Source organism: Callithrix jacchus, chromosome 7, assembly GCF_049354715.1.
Source record: "Callithrix jacchus isolate 240 chromosome 7, calJac240_pri, whole genome shotgun sequence".
NCBI lineage: Eukaryota > Metazoa > Chordata > Mammalia > Primates > Cebidae > Callithrix > Callithrix jacchus.
In genome coordinates this window covers 83,354,936-83,374,323 of record NC_133508.1, presented here as the reverse complement: position 1 = coordinate 83,374,323, position 19,388 = coordinate 83,354,936, and the positions used below count along the sequence as shown (strand labels likewise).

Here is a 19,388-nt window from a genome sequence, read left to right as displayed (position 1 = left end):
GAGCATACCCTTAGTCCACTTAGCCTCAGGCAAAGCTGAGCTCCTACAGCTGCTTCTTGAAAAGGCCCCAAATGCAATTTGATGACAAGCTGGATAACAACTGCAGGAAGTTACAGGCTGTACTTGTGTGGAATCCAGACTCTACAGGGTGCCCCTTGAGTCTCCACCAAGATGTGGACCCCACCCACTGAACTGCTGCTTCCTGCTGCAGCACACACAGCTTTCCTATCTCCTAGACATGAAGCCAAGATGGGACCCAGAGAGAGCTGCAGTGTAGGGTTTGGGAGATCATCTAAACAATCCCTTCTCCCTACTTAGTGGAACTTGTTTTCCAGCCCCTCCATCCCTCTCTGAAGGGAAGAACAACTTAAAAGCTCTAATACGATAAACCTCCCTCTATCCCAGTGTTGCTGAAAAGAAGAAATGAGAATATGCGTCTCAGGGAGAGGCATACGTAAGGTTCACTGAGTGGTTTTTATTACCGTGATTCATCATTGGGCTGATCTCTTTCTCTCTCTCAGTCTGTTTTCTGCATACTTCAAGATTAGACTAAGTGATATCCAAGAATCTTTCCCTTTAACAAGCCACCCCACTCCCTGACCTGCTGTTCAATAATATTTCTCTGTAGCCAATGGGACACGTGGACCCAATGGAAGTTCCTTAGAAGACAGAGCCTTTGTCACCACCCACAAAGCAAGGGTAATGTCTGCAACTGGCCAGCATACAATGCCTGACATCTAATGGGCCCTCAGTAAATACTTTTAGAATGTAAGAATGAATGAACAGGTACGATCCAAGATGGCTGATGGCTAACATCTTGGGATTGCAGCTCCCAGTGGAAGCGCAGAGAACAAGAGGATGCCACACTTTCAGACAAATTTTTGTCACTCACGGAGCAGAAGATTCCCAGTGGAGGAGCCGCACGGGTCGCCAGCACAACTCTTGTGGCCGGCGCAGCGGTTTTGCCAGCACCTTGGCGCAGCAGCTCTTGGGGCAGAGTAAACAGGACTGGTTCCCATTCTGACCGAGGTTTGGAGCTCTGGGAAGGCAAAGTCGCCTATTACGGACTCAAGAAGGAAGCCAGACTGGAGATTCCCGGGCAGAAAAGCATCATCAGTCTTAACGCTCTGTTTTGGCTGGCGCAGTGGGTTGCTCATATTTCGGCCCTTAGAATTTACAACTTGGACGTCCACTCAGAGACCTAATTTGAAAGTTGGTAATTACAAAGACAACAGGTCGATAAATTTACAATGATGGGATGAAACCAGCATAAAAAGGCTGAGAATACTCAAAATCAGAATGCCTCTCCCTCTAAAAAGGATCACAGTTCCTCATTAACAACGGAACAAGGCTTGATGGAGAATGAGCGCATCCCATTAACAGAATCAGGCTTCAGAAGATGGATAATAAGAAACTTCTGTGAGTTAAAAGAACATGTTGTAGCCCAATGTAAAGAAACTAAGAACTTTGAAAAAAGGTTTGACAAAATCTTAATGAGAATAGACAACTTAGAGAGGAATATAAGTGAATTAATGGAACTGAAGAATACAATACGGGAACTCCAAGAAGTATTCACAGGTTTAAACACTCGAATTGTTCAAGCAGAAGAAAGGATATCAGAGGTCAAAGTCCAACTTAATGAAATAAAACGAGAAGACAAGATTAGAGAAAAAAGGATAAAAAGGAATTAGCAAAGTCTCCAAGAAATGTGGGACTATGTGAAAAGACCAAATTTACGTTTGATAGGTGTACCTAAATGCGACGGAGAGAATGAATCCAAGCTGGAAAATATTCTTCAGGATACTATTCAGGAAAATTTTCCTAAACTAGCAAAGCTGGACAATATTCAACCCCGGGTAATACAGAGAACACCACAAAGATATTCCTCAAGAAGAGCAACCCCAAGGTACATAATCATTAGATTCACCGGGGTTGAAACGAAGGAGAAAATACTAAGGGCAGCCAGAGAGAAAGGTCAGGTTACCCACAAAGGGAAGCCTATTAGACTTACAGCAGATCTCTCAGCAGAAACTCTACAAGCCAGAAGAGAGTGGGGGCCAATATTCAACATCCTTAAAGAACAGAACTTTCAGCCCAGAATTTCATATCCTGCCAAACTAAGCTTCACAATTGAAGGAAAAATAAAATCTTTTATGAACAAGCAAGTACTCAGAGATTTTATTACCACCAGGCCTGCTTTACAAGAGCTTCTGAAAGAAGCATTACACATAGAAAGAAACAACCAGTATTAGCCTTTCTAAAAATATACCAAAAAGTAAAGAGCATCAACATAAAGAAGAATTTACATCAATGAATGGATAAAACAGCCAGTTAATATCAAATGGCAGTAATCCTAAATTTAAATCAACTAAATCCCCAATCAAAAGATACAGCCAAAACCCAAGGGTATGCTACATCCTGACCCATTTCACATGCAAGGATACACAAAGACTCAAAACAAAGGGATGGAGAAAGATTTACCAACAAAATGGAGAGCAAAAATAAATAAATAAATAAAAAGCAGGAGTTGCAATTCTCGTATCTGATAAAATAGATTTTAAAGCAACAAAGATATAGTGGTAAAAGGCTCAATGCAACAATAAGAGCTAACGATCCTAACACCCAGATACATAGAGACTTAGACTCAATGAGACAGAAAATTAATAAGGATATCCATGACTCAAACTCAGATCCAGAACAAGTAAACTTAATAAATATTTATAGAGCTCTCCACTTTAAATACACAAAATATACATTCTTGTCAATACCACATCACACCTACTCATAGGTTTAAATGAAATATTGATTGGCCATTATTAATACCCATTTTTTTTTAGAATAAAGCAACATTTCCGTTCTCTCTCCCTCTTTTTCTTCCTCTTTCTTCCTCTCCTTCACTCCTTTTTTTTTCTTTCCTTCTCTCAAAAAAGAAATGAATGAACAAATAGAAAATTTTGATGTGTTTTCACCCCACCATAATAATTTAAATCATAATTTACTGCCATTATTTTATTTTATTTTGAGATGGAGTCTTGCTCTGTCACCCAGGCTGGATCTCAGCTCACTGCAACCTCCGCCTCCTGGGTTTAAGTGATTCTTCTGCTTCAGCCTCCTGAGCAGCTGGGATTACATGGGCCCGCCACCACACCCGGCTAATTTTTGTATTTTCAGTAGAGACAGGATCGGAGGGGCGGGGTGGGGGGGGGTTCACCATGTTGGCCAAGCTGGTCTCAAACTCCTGATCTCAAGCGATCCGCCTGCCTTGACCTCCCAAAGTGCTGGGATTACAGGCACGAGTCACTGCGACCAGCCATAATTTACTACCATTATTATAAAAGATAACACCAGCCCTCTGGGGACCATAAGAACCCCCATCCCTGCTGTCAATGCTGAGGCACGGAGGCAGGTGTTACTGAGCATACATGGAGAAAGGACACTGTGCTGTGGAGGAAAGAAGAGGGTGCATCCAGACTGGGGCAATCTGAAGGCTTTCTGCAGAAACGCGTTGAACTAAGTGGGGGTTGCTCCAGGAAGGTAGCTCCAGAGGCTGAAATGGGGGCACCCCAGCAGCAGAGGAGGGGCTAGGGTTGGACAGAATTTCCTGGGCAGCCTTCATGGTGGGTTCCATGGAAGGCTGAGCCTGGAACACTGGTGAAACGACCCCTCCCCCACAACTATCACCTCCACTCCTGGGGCTTCCCAGGCTGGGAACTAACCCAAATGGTTGGAGGGGACAATACCTACTGGGGCCATGTTGAGGGTCAGGTCTGAGGGCTATGAAATTGTCCTCAGGCCTTTATGCACACCAGGCTTCCACCCAGCCTCCAGAGGTCTCTTTCCCAAGACGGAAGAGGTGAGAGCAACGCCTCTACCCTAAGGGGAAAGGGCTGGGAAGAAGGAAGAGTTTGGAGCAGAGAATACTGGAGCCAGAGGTTCTTAGAGGCAAGAGGGCCCTCCCCGTCTCCAGGGGGACTGAAACCCTCTGAAGTCCATGTCACCAAGGGCTGATTGCTTCTGCTTACACCACTCCCTCCTGAGCTGTCATGCTTGGACAGCTCTGATGCATCAAGTGTCCCTTCATATTGTCCTGGGTGTCTGCCCACTGCTCTCTAGGAACCTGGAACAAGTTCAATCATTCTTCCACACAAATACTTGCTGGGCTTTTGAAGTCAGCCCCCCTGAAACAGCCTGACCACATAGCCTTCTGCTATTTACAAGGTCTATTGCATTTGATTCCCTCCGCTCCTCTGTGGGGCACATCTTGTTGTTGTCATTACTTTAGAGAAACAGAAATAGGCCCAGAGAACAAGTACCTTGTCCGTGGTCACACAGAATTTTAGTGCATGTCATTGTCAGCCTTGTCTTCCCCTGCCGTCTTCCCTTGAACCTTGTCTTCTTCAAGTGAAAGGAACTCTAACTTTAATTCCTCTGACTCCCGTAAGGGTGCCCATGGCATTCCCCTCACTGGGCCAGGATGGAAAATCCAGGATGGATAATCCTGCCTCCTGGACAGGGAAGGGCAGAAGCTGAAATGGAAACTTTCTTGGAAGAGAGTGAGGAGAGGGTGGGCCCTATCAGGCTACAATAGCTTGGTAAGGTGAACTGAGGGTGCAGTAGCTCATTCTGAGGGGGCAGGGAAGGAGGGGAACCTTTCAAAGTGAGCCCTTTCATAGAAAGGGCTGGGGAGTCCCCAGGAAGGGGCCACTCTGTATCAGTGCAGTCACTGAATACAGGCCCACAGCAGGAAGGCACAGGAAGCTGGTTCTGATAAGGCACTTGGAGAGGTAGTCGGTATGGCTAGAAGATGCTTTCGTGGTACAGGTGCAGAAACTGAGGCCCAGAGAGGGACAAGGGCTTTCCCAAAGGCACACAGCAGAACAGTGGCAGATACCACCCTGCCACCACTCATAGTTTCCACTGGGAGGGGCCGTGTGCCCAGGCTGTGTAGTGGAAAAGGGCACATACTCTCCTAGGTCCTCACTGGCTCACCCCACGCTTCAGAGATGAGCCTTGTTTGAACCCTTCTGGAACCACTTATCACATTCAGGACACAATGGCAGGGAACAGAGCCCATCTTGTGTAGGTCTGCAGTCCTGCAGGGTTACAGTGTGCCATCTGAGAGGGCAGAACTATCCCAAGGTCACACAGCTAAATTATGGTAAAGCCAGAACCTGTTCTCCAAGGTCTGGGTCTTTTCAGCCCCAGCAGAGCCTCCTGGAAGAACCAGTCTCTCTAACCAAGATTGAGAAGGGCAGGAAGAGGGTACAAGTAATTGAGAGATCTGGGCTCTCTGGCTTTCCCCAACCCTTCCACCTGCCTCCTGTCCTGCAGATACCCAGGGACTCTGAGGATGAGCTGGGAATTTCTGATGTTTCTTCAAAATGGATCATCTCTATTTCCCACAGTGTAAGGTTCTGTGCTGTTCACTCTTCACCAGAAAAATTCCTGCCTATCCTATAAAACCCAGCTCAGAGGTCCAGAAAATGACCATGCACAAAGCCACAGAGGAAGTCACATCAAATTCCGAAGAATCTTACAGACCATGATCTCTGACCACAATGCAATATAATTAGAACTCAACAAGAAAAACATACATCTCCCATAGGTTGAGAAACTAAAAACACACTTCTACATCATTCAAGAGTTAAAGAGGAAATTACAATGAAATGTATGAACTATTTAGAACTGAATAATAAGGAAAATACAAGCAGTTTCTAAGTCATTTCCTCTGTGAAACCAGCCCTGAGCCCACATGGCTCCTCAGATGGCTCTCCAACCCCCACCCATTCCTTTTTTTTTGAGATGGAGTCTCACTCTGTCACCCAGGCTAAAGTGCAGTGGCACGATTTCGGCTCTCTGCAACCTCTGCCACTTGGGTTCAAGCGATTCTCCTGCCTCAATCTCCCAAGTAGCTGGGATTACAGGCACTTGCCACCACACCCAGCTAATTTTTTGTAGTTTCTAGTAGAGACGGGGTTTCACCATGTTGGCCAGTCTGGTCTTGAACTCCTGACCTCGTGATCCACCCACCTTGGCCTCCCACTGTGCCTGGCCCTCCACCCATTTCTACACCCTAGGAGGCTGACATCTATGGCTGCAGCAACAGGTTCCCTCGTTTTCAGCTTCTGGGAGGATTCAGCTAGTCGGGGAAACCTGGCCAGAGATCAGAGGGAGGGAGAGAGGGAAGAGAGGGAGGATGCCCCATCCTTCCCCGTGTGATTGCTGAGGGCTAAGTATGCCCCTCCACCTTAGACCACAGCAGCCCCCTCCTCAGAGCTCCCACTTTCACCACTCCTTCCCCGCAGTCCTGCAGCCTAGGGTTAACAGCTTCTACTCTTCTGAGCCCTTTGGTGATACACTGTCTGTGTGGTTTCCCTACACCTTGACCATACCTGTAAATAATGTCTTCATTAAGCATATCCATTCTGGGTGTTCCATGTGTTTCCTGCAAATACCCCCACTCTTCCAAAGTCCTTCAGTCCACAACCACATTCTCACTTCTGGGTAACTGAGCTCTGACCTGTGTATCTCTGTGTGTTGTCCCCTCTACTGACCTGTCAGCACCTGAGGTCAACAACCAGCTCAGCTCTATCACCCGGATCAGATAGGAGTGGAGAGTCGCACTTGATAAAAGATATTGATTAGGATATCAAAAAAATAAGCATATTTTAATTTGCTTAATTTAATTCCATAAGCAAGTGTTTGTTTATAGGGGATTCAGGGCAGAGAGTTAAGAGTCAGACATAAGGCCGGGCGCTGTAGCTCATGCCTGTAATCCCAGCACTTTGGGAGGCTGAGGTGGGTAGATCACGAGGTCAAGAGATCAAAACAATCCTGGCCAACATGATGAAACCCCGTCTCTACTAAACATACAAAAAATTAGCCAGGTGTCATGGTGCGTGCCTGTAGTCCCAGCTACTTGGGAGGCTGAGGCAGAATTGCTTGAAACTGGAAAACGGAAGTTGCAGTGAGCTGGGATCGCACCACTGCACTCCCACCTGGCAATAGAGAGACTCCGTCTCAACCAAAAAAAAAAAAAAGAGAGAGAGACATAAAAATACAGAGAACTTTAGATTGGGGCAAAAATTGGTGCTTAACAAAAGAACATATCCACAGTTCTGTGAGCTGGGATTCTTTTTTTACTTTTAGGTTCAAGGGTACATGTGTAGGTTTGTAATATAGGTAAACTCTGTGTCACGGGGATTTGGTGTACAGATAATTTCATCACCCAGGTAAGCAGCATAGTACCTGATGGGCATTTTTTCTCATCCTCTCCCTCCACGCAACCTCCAACGTCAAGCAGGCCCCAGTGTCTGCTGTTCCCTTCCTAGTATCCATGTATTCTCACTGTTTAGTTCCTACTTATAAGTGAGAATGTGCAGTATTTGGTTTTCTATTCCTGTGTTAGTCTGCTTGGGATAATGGCCTCCAGCTCCAACCCATGTTGCTGCAAAGGATATAATCTGGATTAATGATCTAGCATGTTCTCATCAGCAAACAGAAGTTCCAAACACAAAGACAGTCCAGCGTGCCATGGTAAATGTCCACCTCTGGCCTCCAGCTCTCCCCTACCTGCATCTGTTTACCTCCCACTCCTCCAGAGTGGCTTCTACAGCTCAGCTGTCTGCTTTGGGCTTCCTACAGTAGAAGGCCTCCAATCTTCCCTCCCATTCCAGACAGAGCAGCCAACTGGGCCTGGGCCTGGGGGCCACAATGTGCATTGAATGCTGGTGGGATATCTGTCTGTCCTCGAAGGAACCCAGGTGGTAGGGAGAGCAGATCAGATCTTGAGTGGTTTGAATTTGATCAGAAGGAAGGAAAGAAAGAAGGTATTCTAAAATGGAAGAGCTGGGATAAATGTTGGAGGTAAGAAATGGGGTGACTCGGTGAGGAGCAAGGAGAATTGGCCCAGCCTGAGCAAGGTCCCCTCCCTGGTTGAGGAGATGGAGTCTGTGATTTGAGCGCTCTTCTGTGCCTGTCCCACAGGGGTGATGGACTCAAGTCGCTCCTGATTCCCAAGGCGTTCATTCATTCCTTCACTCACTCACTCACTCACTCACTCATTCATTCATTCAAGTGGGTTCTGAATCCTATCCAAGGAGCTAGGATATGGGAGTGGATAGGACAGCCCCTATCCCTTATTGGGTCCCGGGACAAATGTGACCCACTTGTAGGAGAGCGAAGGAACCACCCTATCTAGCAGCTCTTGTTTCTACTCCAGAAGGAGCCTAACTTTTTCCCATTTTACAGTCTGGGAACCTGAGGCTGCCTCCTTGGTGGAGGTCCAAGGAAGCACCAAGAGTGGGGGCAGCTCAGTCCTTGTCCAAGGGGAAGCTGGGAGCACAATATGGACTTTATGGGAAGGCGGGGGCGAGTGAGTCTGTGTACTGGGGTGGGGGGGAGTCCCCTTTCCCCGCCCCGTGGCAGCGGCGTGGCGGGGCTGGGGCGGAGCTGGCGTCGCCCCGGACGGGAGGGCGGCAGGAGAGACGTACGGACAGGCAGACCGGCGAGAGAACAGGCACGGCGGGACTGGCAAGAGGAGGCGACCCTGTGGCCGGGAATGTGACCCCGCGGACAGAGGAGGACCCGTGAGAGTGCGCTGTGCCCTCGCGGCCCTGCCGCGCACCCCGCCCGCCTGGCTTCCACTTTCATTTCTTCGGTTGTCCAGGCGTGGCACGGTCCGGAGGCGAGTCCCGCCCGGAGGCTGGCTGGCCGCTGTCCTGGGGCTGGGGTCCGAGGCTCAGAGCTTCGAAAGTTGGGGTGGGTTTGGGGTTGGACGGGGCAGAGGGGAGAGGTTGGGGGGCTTATCTTCGGGAGCGGAAATGTCAGGCGGGATCCTCTGGGTCCTACGGCCTGCCTGGCCCTGGGAGCTGGTTTGGGGATGGGCGTGGGTGAGAGCGTGGAGTCTTCGCCTCTACTTTTATCTATGATCTCTGTCCTGCAGAGCGTCCCAGGCTGGATTCTGGGTTCAAACCAGGGCCATCCTCTGTCCCAGATCCTGGGTCAGGCCCAAGGAGAGGTAGATGTAGCCTGTCAGAGAGCTAAAGGTCAGAAACAGGCAGGGTCACCCTGCTGTCTTCATTTGAGAAGCCCAGATGCCACCCAGGGAATGAACAAGCCACTGCCACTACAGGAGTGAAAGGATAGCCAACCTTGGGAAATGGGGGTGGGGGGAACCACAGTGGTTTAGGGAGGAGACAGGAGTTCGTTCTGTGACAGACCGAAACTCAGTGAGGGCATGGAGGTGGGACTGAAGGGAGTTATGCCTGTGGCTAGAAGAGCACCTGCCCTCCACCCAACCCCTGAGCTTACATTTTCCAGGGAAGAGAAAGTTTCACAGGAGTAAGGTGGGACACTAGCTCATTGGTCAGGACATCCCAGTTGCTGTGTGGAGTCAGCATATTGGGGGCAGGAAGCAAGCTGGGCTGTTTGGTGGAAAAGATGCTTCCACTGTCCTTCCACTCCCCTCCTATCTGTCTCCACCAGACCATTGACCAGCCAGTGCAGGAAAATGGCCTTTTACTCTTGGTCATGAGCCAAGCCCCAACTTATCCCAGTTACCAGTTCTGCTTGTAATTTGCTATGTGAACACAGGCTCCTCAAGTCCTGTTTTTAGACCTCAGTTTCCCCATCTGGGCCTCAGTTTCCCCATCTGTACAAGTGATTTGGGCCAGTTGATCTCTCAGGACTATTTTAACTCTAAGATTCTAGAGTCTAAGCTTTCCTTAAAGCATAAATACTGACTTTGCGGCAGGCCTTTTCCTAAGCTGGGAGTAGGGATGGAGTGGAAACTGCAATGACCGAAAGCAGCCTCTACCCAAGGAGGAGGAGATCCGAGTTCAGGAGGAGGCTGTGGGAGGAGGTAGCAGCCAATCTGAGGATGTGCGGTCAGGCAGGTGAAGGGATAAGAAAACATCCAGAGGCAAGAGAGTAGCGGTGTGTTCAGGAATCAGGAAGAAGCCCAGGGTGGTTGGCGTGGGAGGTGGGAAGTGGGGCAGGAAAGGTAGGACAAGGTGAATGCCAGAATGGGGGACTGTTTCTAACTATTGTAAAGGGGGCCATGCGATGTGGGGAGGAGCCCCACCTAATTGCAGTGTAAGGGATTTTGGAATAACTTGTCCCAAGCAGAGTTTAAAATGGAGATGGCAAGTGAAGTGCAGAAATCTTTTTGCTCTAGAAGCTCGGGTCCCACTCTGGAGACTTCTTTGGGTGAGAAGTTGAAGAGTCAGGTTGGATGAGATGACCTTTCAGATCTGTGAGGTTTTTTCAAAAGAGCAAGTTCCTGCTGAAAGGCCTGTTTCTACTCTCCAGGCTGCTCTCATTTTACTAGAGTGCCCCATCCTGGCCTGCCTTTGTGGGTTCAAGGAAGGACCTTTGCTTCAAACATCTCCCCAGCTACTTTGACTTGTTGCCAGTACCCTCCCTGCAATATGTGTCATGCCTTTGGTTTTACCCAGTTGTCACCTGGTTCCCACCCTCCCTTCCCCAGTTCTATCCCAGGGTTACCAGAGATGTGAGAAAGGACAGTACTCCAGCATCAGTCAGAGGTCAAGGCTAGGCTTTTTCCCTGGCCATATGCAAGCCTCAGGGTAGAGCTAAAGGCTAAAGTCAGGGCTCACACTCGCCCCAGCTCAGGTGTCAGAGGTCAGCCTGGAACCAGAATGCAATTTTAGCTTATACTCAGCCTTAGTGCTCATTCTGGGGGCAGGGGCAGTGCTTAGTTTGTGACTAAATTCTAGTCTTTGTAGGTACATGGGTCTGCATTTCCTGGTAGCTCACACATTCACAGGTGAGATGAGATGACTCAGGCTTAGAAACCTAGCTATAGCAGAGTGAGCCAGGACTTGGGTGGACCAAATCCATGGTGATAACAGGCGTCACCTGGTAAGCCAGTGACAGAGCTGGAACTGGAACCCAGGATTCCTGCCTCTGAGCCTAGGGCCCTGATCACTGTCTCCCTAAGTCTGTTCTGAATCTGGGATCCTTAAATTCTAGAAGGCAAAGCAAATTTGCCTGAGCTCTAGATGGGCCCCGCTGGGTAGATCTGACTATACTCTCCTACCTCCCTGTGCCAGGCACATAGTAGTTGCTCTAGGAATGTCTACTGAGTGTCAGGTGCAAGGGGAGGAGCCAGTGGCTTGTTAGATTTGGGGCTGGAAGAGACTGGCTTGTGGGGGAGGATCTCCAGTCATTGTGAGAGGAAGCAGTGCCCTTGTAGGCCTGCTGCCCTCCCCCTCCTCCAGTGCTTGCAGCCACACTCAGAAGCCGCCCAGCTGGCAGCTGGAGGGCTCTTTCCTCTTTCAGGGAGAAAAAAAAGGAAAGGACATTTTTGGTAGAACAGTTCCCTGCTGCTCCCTGGGAATCCCCGGTGACCGGATGGACTACGGGATATCCCAGAGGAAGCCGAAGGCTGCCCCCTCCCTGGCCTCCACCCCTAGCCACAATGCTGTGAGGCTCTCCCACACTGCACCAGCTGGCTAGGGGGACTCCCAGAGGTCATCTCATTCAGATCCCTGAATGAGGGGTCTGCTGGTGGGCTTGCAGGGAGCCTCTGCGACCTCTCTCACGACCAACAGCAAGTCCGAGGAGCACCTGTTAATAGAGTCCCAGCTCAGCCCTTTGTGAGATGCAATGAAAGCAGTAAAGAAACAAGATGGGAGGGCTGTGGCGGATTAGCAAGGGCAACTCAGGTAGCCTGGAAAGAGAGCGGGGCACTGGACCTAGGGACTGAGGACTTAGATTCTAGGCAGAGAATGCAGTGGTTGAGCAAAGGCTGAGAGGTGCCAGAGAAATGATGAATTGGGGAGTCAGAGCCCAGTTGATAAGGCCCTGACTGCCAGCTCCCCCATGCTCTTGTCCTTGGCAGGGTATCCTCAGGTCCAAGCCCCTGGACACCAGGCCCAGGCCCAGCTGGCCATGGCCCTGTGCCTGAAGCAGGTGTTCGCCAAGGACAAGACGTTCCGACCGCGGAAGCGCTTTGAACCCGGCACACAGCGCTTTGAGCTGTACAAGAAGGCACAGGCCTCGCTCAAGTCAGGCCTGGACCTGCGAAGTGTGGTGAGGCTGCCGCCCGGGGAGAACATCGACGACTGGATCGCTGTGCACGTGGTGGACTTCTTCAACCGCATCAACCTCATCTACGGCACCATGGCGGAGCGCTGCAGCGAGACCAGCTGCCCGGTCATGGCCGGCGGGCCCCGCTACGAGTACCGCTGGCAGGACGAGCGCCAGTACAGGCGGCCGGCCAAGCTCTCCGCACCGCGCTATATGGCATTGCTCATGGACTGGATTGAAGGTCTCATCAATGACGAGGAGGTCTTTCCCACGCGTGTTGGTGAGCTTCACCTGGCGGGGAGGGAGCCACTGGCAGCCCATTCCACAGATGAGGCATTTGGTTTGATATAGCCACTCTGTGCAGAGTTAGGGGGGATTTTCTTTCTTTCTTTCTTTCCTTTCTTTCTTTCTTTCTTTCTTTCTTTCTTTCTTTCTTTTTTGAGAGGGAGTTTCCCTCTTGTTGCCCAGGGTACCGTGCAAAGGCAAGATCTCGGCTGGCTGCAACCTCCACCTCCCGGGTTCAAGCAATCCTCCTGCCTCAGCCTCCCAAGTAGCTGGGATTACAGGCATGCACCACGATGCCCCGCTAACTTTGTATTTTTAGTAGAGATGAGGTTTCTCCATGTTGGTCAGGCTGGTCTGGAACTCCCGACCTCAGGTGATCCGCCCGCCTCAGCCTCCCAAAGTGCTGGGATTACAGGTATGAGCCACCACACCCTGCCTGAGGGGGTGATTTTCATCCCCATTTTGTAGAAGAGGAAACAGAGGTTGAAACAGGTTAAGTGTCTTGCTCAAAGTCAAACCTTTGACTAGGACTTCCTGACTCCCAATTTGGGGCTTTTCTTTTTTTTTTTTTTTTCTTTTCTGAGATGGATTTTTGCTCTTTCAACCAGTGGCGTGATCTCAGCTCACTGCAACCTCTGCCCGCCCCCCTCACCCCCCGCCGTGTTCAAGTGATTTTCCTGCCTCAGCCTTCTGAGTAGCACTGGCCACCACACCTGGCAAATTTTTGTATTTTTAATAGAGACCTCTGCCTCAGAGGGTTTTTCTTTTCTAAAACATAAGTGGTCCCACCAGAGACCACTCTGGCTCAAGACCACAGATGCTATGATTCTCAGAACCTTCAGAACAGGTGCCCCAAGGTATTCATGGCTGATCTGACCTCCAGCCTCTCGAGGTTCCCTCTCACTCCTGGCCTCAGGAAAAGGAGGGAGTTGGGGGTTGGGGGTTGGGGGACCCTCATGGTATCATCACCTCAGATTGGGGCTCTGAGGGCAGAATTTTCCCTTGTCAGGCACAGGCTACGGGGCCTTTTCTTATCTCAGCTGGGCAGCCTGGGCAGGTGAGGGTGTGAGGGGAGATGAGTAATGCCATCCAGGCACTGCTTACCCACCTGAGGGCAGCAGAAGGGGGGTGTTGGTCCAGGAGCTGAGCAGGCATGACACTGTGTTCATCACACCAGCCCCACCTGCTACTGAGCCCAGACCCCACCTGGCCTGGAGCTCATCTTTGCCGAGGCTGTGTGGAGGATCGGTGGGTGGGGCAGGGTGGTCAAGCCCTGAGGGGAGAAGTGTGAATGCTGAAGGAAGCTGGACACTGAGTCACAATTCAATGCCCAAGGCTCCTCCCCAGCCAGTGGCCTGCTCTTTCCTGCACTATCATGCCCGACAGAGACATTGGAGGTAACTGAGGTTACGTGAGGATCCTGAGGTCAGGAGATCAGGACCATGCACTGAATTGGGAGGAATTCAGAACTGGGCTCAGGTCTGTGGGAGCCCAGGACCCCAAGCCTAGATGGGCAGGATATGTCTGAGGAATCTGGGCTGAGCTGGAGGGAGGGAAGGCTCAATCCCCACCTGGGAGCAGTGAGGAAGAGGAGGGAGTCTATGGAGCCGGGTGGGCCAGCTGTGGACCTGAATGTAGATTCATATTCCCTGGCCATACCTCCCTGGGCCTGTAGGACTCCAGGTGTAGATGCTTAAAACCCTGGGTGACTCTGCCACACAGAGAAGGCCTAAGCCACAAAGATTGCCACCTCAAGGTGGCAATGGGGGACTATGCAGAAACGGGTCCTTTTTCATGGGTCCCAATACCTGTGAGGGGCATTGCAGTGCAGTGCAAAGACAAAGAGGGTTTGAATCCTGTCTCCAGTTTGCACTGATTAATAGTTATGTGGCCTTGAGTGAGCAGCTTCACCTTGATGCACCTCTGTTTTATCATATCTAGAATGACAATCAGACACATCAGCCAAATTGTTCTAAGCATTGGAGGCAAAAGGTGTGAAGAGCCCAGCACAGGGCCTGGCTCATAGATGAAAGGTTCTTCCTGTTGTTGGATATTTGAAGAAATGAGGGCTGTCTGAACTAATTCTTGCAGAATTCATAATGTCCAGGATTGTGGGTCTGAGGACTTCTGTATGAATGTTGAAAAGAGGAGGGACGTGGGGTGGGGCTAGAGAGGGAGATCAGGATAAGATCATGAAAGGCCTCGAGCAGCATCATGCTGGGAAGTTAGGACTTAATCCTGAAGACTCAGGCTTTTTATAAACAGATCCAGATGTTGAACCCTCCTTGGAGTTGTATACAAGAGTGTGATGTCAGCATCTCTGCAGTTGCACATATTTCTGGGGACAGTTTATATCGTAACTTTTATCATAGTCTAAGAAGGGCTGGTCAGTGACCCCCACAAGTTTGCAAAGCCCTGCTTTAGGTGATGGGAAAATGTGGAAAATGATATATATGTCAGTAGGTGACAGCCAGTGAGATCTGTGCTTCATTAAAAAGAAAAGTATGGCCCCTCATGGTGGGCCTCATGCCTCTAATCCCAGCATTTGGGAGGCTGAGGCAGGTGGATTACCTCAGGTCAGGAGTTCAAGACCAGCCTGACCAACATGGAGAAACCCTGTCTCTAGTATAAATACAAAATTTTCCAGGCATGGTGGCATATGCCTGTAATCCAGCTACTTGGGAGGCTGAGGCAGGAGAATCACTTGAACCTGGGAAGCAAGGTTGCAATGAGCCAAGATTTCGCCATTGCACTTCAGCCTGGGCGAGAGTGAAATTCCATCTCAAAAAAAGAAAAGAGAAGAAGGAAAGAAAGAAAAGTATGGGAAGTTAAACCACTCTCTATTTCCTAAAGCGAAGTGTACTAAGAAGTATGCTGGGGAAACTTGTTTCCCTGGTTGCCTGTGTGTGGGAGGGAAAAGTTGGGCAGAGCTCTCTCACCAGAATGCTGATCCCCTTCTTCTGCCCTCCCCTGCCCTCTAGGAGTTCCCTTCCCCAAGAACTTCCAGCAGGTCTGCACCAAGATCCTGACCCGCCTCTTCCGAGTCTTTGTCCACGTCTACATCCACCACTTTGATAGCATCCTCAGCATGGGGGCAGAGGCGCATGTCAACACCTGCTACAAGCACTTCTACTACTTCATCCAAGAGTTCAGTCTGGTGGACCAGCGGGAGCTGGAGCCCCTGGTGAGGCCAAGCCCTACCACCCTCCCCTACAAGGCTAGCCTGAGTTTTCACATCCAAAAGCTGCCTATTTAAGTAACTCCAATGCCCAAGTAGACAAATTAGGGGAAGGCATTTCATTTAACAGTGAATTCTATACTTCAATAGATAATTCATTCAAATGTTGGTTTACAAACCCAAATCTGCAGTCTAAGAGTTGGGGTTGCTGGAGGAAGGGGCCAGGCTCAGAGAGAAGAGCAGCTAGGCCCTATGGTTTGGGAAGGGATTGCCTAGTAGGCTGAGCTCTGACTGACCCCTCCCTACCTTGTGTCTCTACAGAGGGAGATGACAGAGCGGATCTGCCACTAAGCCCAGGCCTGGATTCATTGGCCATCAGATGGACGATCTGAACACAGGGTGGCTGGCAGAGGGGACCCCCAGAAGTCTGAAGGAATCTGAAGGCCCTGGAACCTCTCCACACACCCAAAGCCTCTGGACTTCTGGTTCTCAGGAGTCTGCCTACCTGTCACACTGGCCGCTTGCGGGCGAAGGGGAGAGCACATAGGCGGGCAAACAGAAGGGAAGTGGAGTTAAACCTCTGGCATGAAGTCTGGGAGTAGGGTAGTCTAGGGGGTTTCTTCTCTGACACTTGACCCTTCCATGCTGGTTCCCAAGCCTATTGGAAGAATGCGGGTGTGGCTGAGGTGATGACAAGAAAGATGCAAGAGAGAGAGCAGTCTGTTGTGAGTGAGCACAGATGCCAGGTTGTGCATGTGCATGATTTTCACTGTGGGGTGTGTCTGTGAGAGCTAGCTGCCTTACCCCTCCTTTGCAAGTAGGCCTTCCATAAATGTTGGCTGGATGGCTAAATAGATTGGGACCATCAGACCATGAAACCATCAGACCATGACCACTGTAGGTGTGTTGACAGGTCAGTGTCCCCACTCAGTGTATCTGACCATGTGTGTAAGTGCACAAAATGTGGTTGTGGATGTTGCTCTACATTCAAACCTTCCAGGCTACACTCTTCCATCAGCATGAGTCCTGGAGAGCTGGAGCAGGTAGGAAGTGGAGCCTTGCCTTGAGTTCCTAAACCCTGACCCACCACAGACACAGGCTCTGATTTTCTCATCCAAAGATGGCCCACGAGCTGCCATTTTACTCTTCCCTCTGCCTCCAAGAAGGCCTGTATTCTAGGTAGCCTCTTGGGGGTTGGAGATGATCCCTCAAGTACACAAAGGTCCCCTGATCCTTCAGCGGGGAATCATATACTCTAGTCTAGCTCCCAGAATCTACAGACTTGGCTCCTCAGATCTGAAGCCCAGAAGAAATTAATCCTCTAGTCCAAGGAACTTGTGGAACTTGAATTGGGAACTCTGGAGTCTTGTCTTCCATCCCAGGACACTGAAGATGTAGGTGGTGAATGGACTCTTCCAGGCATGGAGATCCTCCATCCTAAAAGTACCTGCCTCCTTCCCAGCCATCCCTGAGGCATTTCAGCCAGCTGGATCTCAGAGCACAGCTATGCACAGGGAGACTGGGATGTTCATTCAGCACTCCATTACACCTTACCTCCATACACAACTCTATGTTCAGACCCACAGGTGGGGAAACTGAGGCAGGAACAGGCTTCTGCCCTCCCAGAGCCTCCACTCTGGGAGGCTAGAATGGAAAGCCAGAAGGGACCTGGGAATCATCCAGTCTCAGAGTCTCAATGTACACAAGAGGAAGCCAGGAGAAGAGGAGGCAGAAACTGTCCAAGGCCTTACAGGGAGCGTTCATGGAGCTGGAGAAACCAGAGATCCTGACCCCAAGACCCGTCAATTGCTACACAGAGATACACCTGGAAAGAGGGTTTAACAGACCCTCTTCAGGACACAACTGTTCCTGCTTTGAGCAACAGTTTCTAACCTGACGCCAACATGCCCCACTGCCCCTTGGGTTGGCTGGGGTTGTTTCCTGAGCCAAGCATCCAATATCATGCCCCTCTCAGTGGCCTAGAAGCTGCCTGCACTTTGGGGAAACAGACGGAGCTCTTGGGGCCAGCCAGCTGGGCCTGGAACTTCTGCCTCTGCCACCTCTAGAGTGGCCTGGCAGCTTCGCCAGAGGCTGTGGAGTGAGGGTAGTCGGAGCTTTCCCCAGAGTGCTGTGGCTTGCAAGATGAATTCTAGGCTATGGCAAGGGCTGATTTCTGGGATGGGGGGAGGGTGGGAAAATTTATTTTTATGAAACAGAGGGAAAACTTTATTGTTGTTATTTTTCATAAAATAAAAGGCAAACTAAAGCAGCAACTGGTGGGAAGCGGTGGTCTGGGTGCCACATGTCTGTTGGCAGACAGACCATGGAAGGAACTGAGCCAGAATGGGGCTGGGACGGGTTTTTATCCTGAGATTCTGGACCATGTGGAAGGCTGGCTGGTGTGGTCATATCTGGCCTAGCTCTCCAGGGTGGGGACACCAAGATTCTCCTGGGGCTCTGGGAATTCTAGACCAGGCTAGGCTAGGACACTTGGGGTGGAGAAGGCTGGCCCTTGCCTTCCGGGAAGTCAGTCTGAGAGCAATCACTTCTTGTTTCATCTCAGGTTGCCTGGCATTGGCTATTCTTACTCCACCCCATTAATCTGGGTGGTTTTTTGACCTAGTGGATAAAAGGACAGAGTGGAAATACAATCCCAATGCTAATTACAGGAGAGGAGGCCATCCTCAACAGGAAGATACTTGTTGCTGGCTGGAGCTACAGTGGGGTTGGCAGGACACAGGCCTGACACTTGAGCTTACTCCCCAGTAGATATCTGCATCTATTGACTCAGGTCTTGCTGTCATTCCACTGCCCCCTAACCCACAATCTGCCTGGACAGGAATTAAAAAGCAGCTTGGTTCTTTTTTTTTTAAGACGGAATTTCGCTATTGTTACCCAGGCTGGAGTGCAATGGCATAATCTCGGCTCACCACAACCTCTGCTTCCTGGGTTCAGGCAATTCTTCTGCCTCAGCCTCTAATGAGTAGCTGGGATTACAGGCATGCGCCACCGTGCCCAGCTAATTTTTTGTATTTTTAGTAGAGACGGGGTTTCACCATGTTGACCAGGATGGTCTCGATCTCTTGACCTCGTGATCCACCCGCCTCAGCCTCCCAAAGTGCTGGGATTACAGGCGTGAGCCACCGCGCCCAGCCAGCTTGGTTCTTAAGAGTCAACAAAGGCCCACTTAGAGCTCTTCCCTCTTCCTGCAAAGGAGCCAGCCTGGCTTTGTGCAGAGGCTCTCCTGGGAGACAGAGGCATAGGCTGTAGTCCCAGCCCAGCTCCTGAATTCCATTGCAAGCCCAATCCCCCTCTAGACCCCAAGCTCCCATCTATTTTGTTATCAGTGATAGAAGTGAAGGACCAATTGATCTCAGCTCTTCATTATAGTATATGAGTCATTCACAATCATCATAATAGCTAATGTTCTTTATGTGTCAGGTACATTTCTAAGTGCTTGATACATAATAGCTTGTTGAATCAAGTGTGTCCTTGGCTAGCTGCCTTGCTTCCCTTCCAGCCCCTAATATCCCTCCCTTCACTCAGTCCTCTAGAATCTGGAAGACCCTCCATTCTGCTGCTCCTTCTAGCTCACCACAGGAGGCCCAAGTCCAGCATTCTAAAAGGGTGCTATTTGCACACCTCCTATGACAGGTCGCTCATTACCTCCTCAGTCATTGGACAGCTCAGACTGTTATAAGACCCATGCTTTGGGTTCACAGTCATTTTGAAATATGATCATGGCAGTGAAAGTAGATTTATCTTAGAAATGTGTGACCCAAGACCTGCACCTTACATGGGAATATCTGTAAATACATCACAAAGCTGACACAAAATTGCTTTGAGATTCACAGAAGGATGCTTAAAGAAG

At 50.0% G+C, this 19,388-nt stretch overlaps 1 protein-coding gene across 1 annotated transcript; it reads left to right on the top strand.

Moving 5' to 3' along the window:
* The first annotated feature begins 8,464 nt into the window (after nt 1–8,464).
* On the top strand, nt 8,465–17,790 carry MOB3C (MOB kinase activator 3C). The gene is made up of 4 exons (XM_035251383.3): nt 8,465–8,760; nt 11,867–12,334; nt 15,321–15,523; nt 15,839–17,790. The coding sequence occupies exons 2-4, from the start codon at nt 11,917–11,919 to the stop codon at nt 15,866–15,868; spliced, it is 651 nt and encodes a 216-aa protein (XP_035107274.1). The 5' UTR covers nt 8,465–8,760; nt 11,867–11,916; the 3' UTR covers nt 15,869–17,790.
* Nucleotides 17,791–19,388: the final 1,598 nt, after the last annotated feature.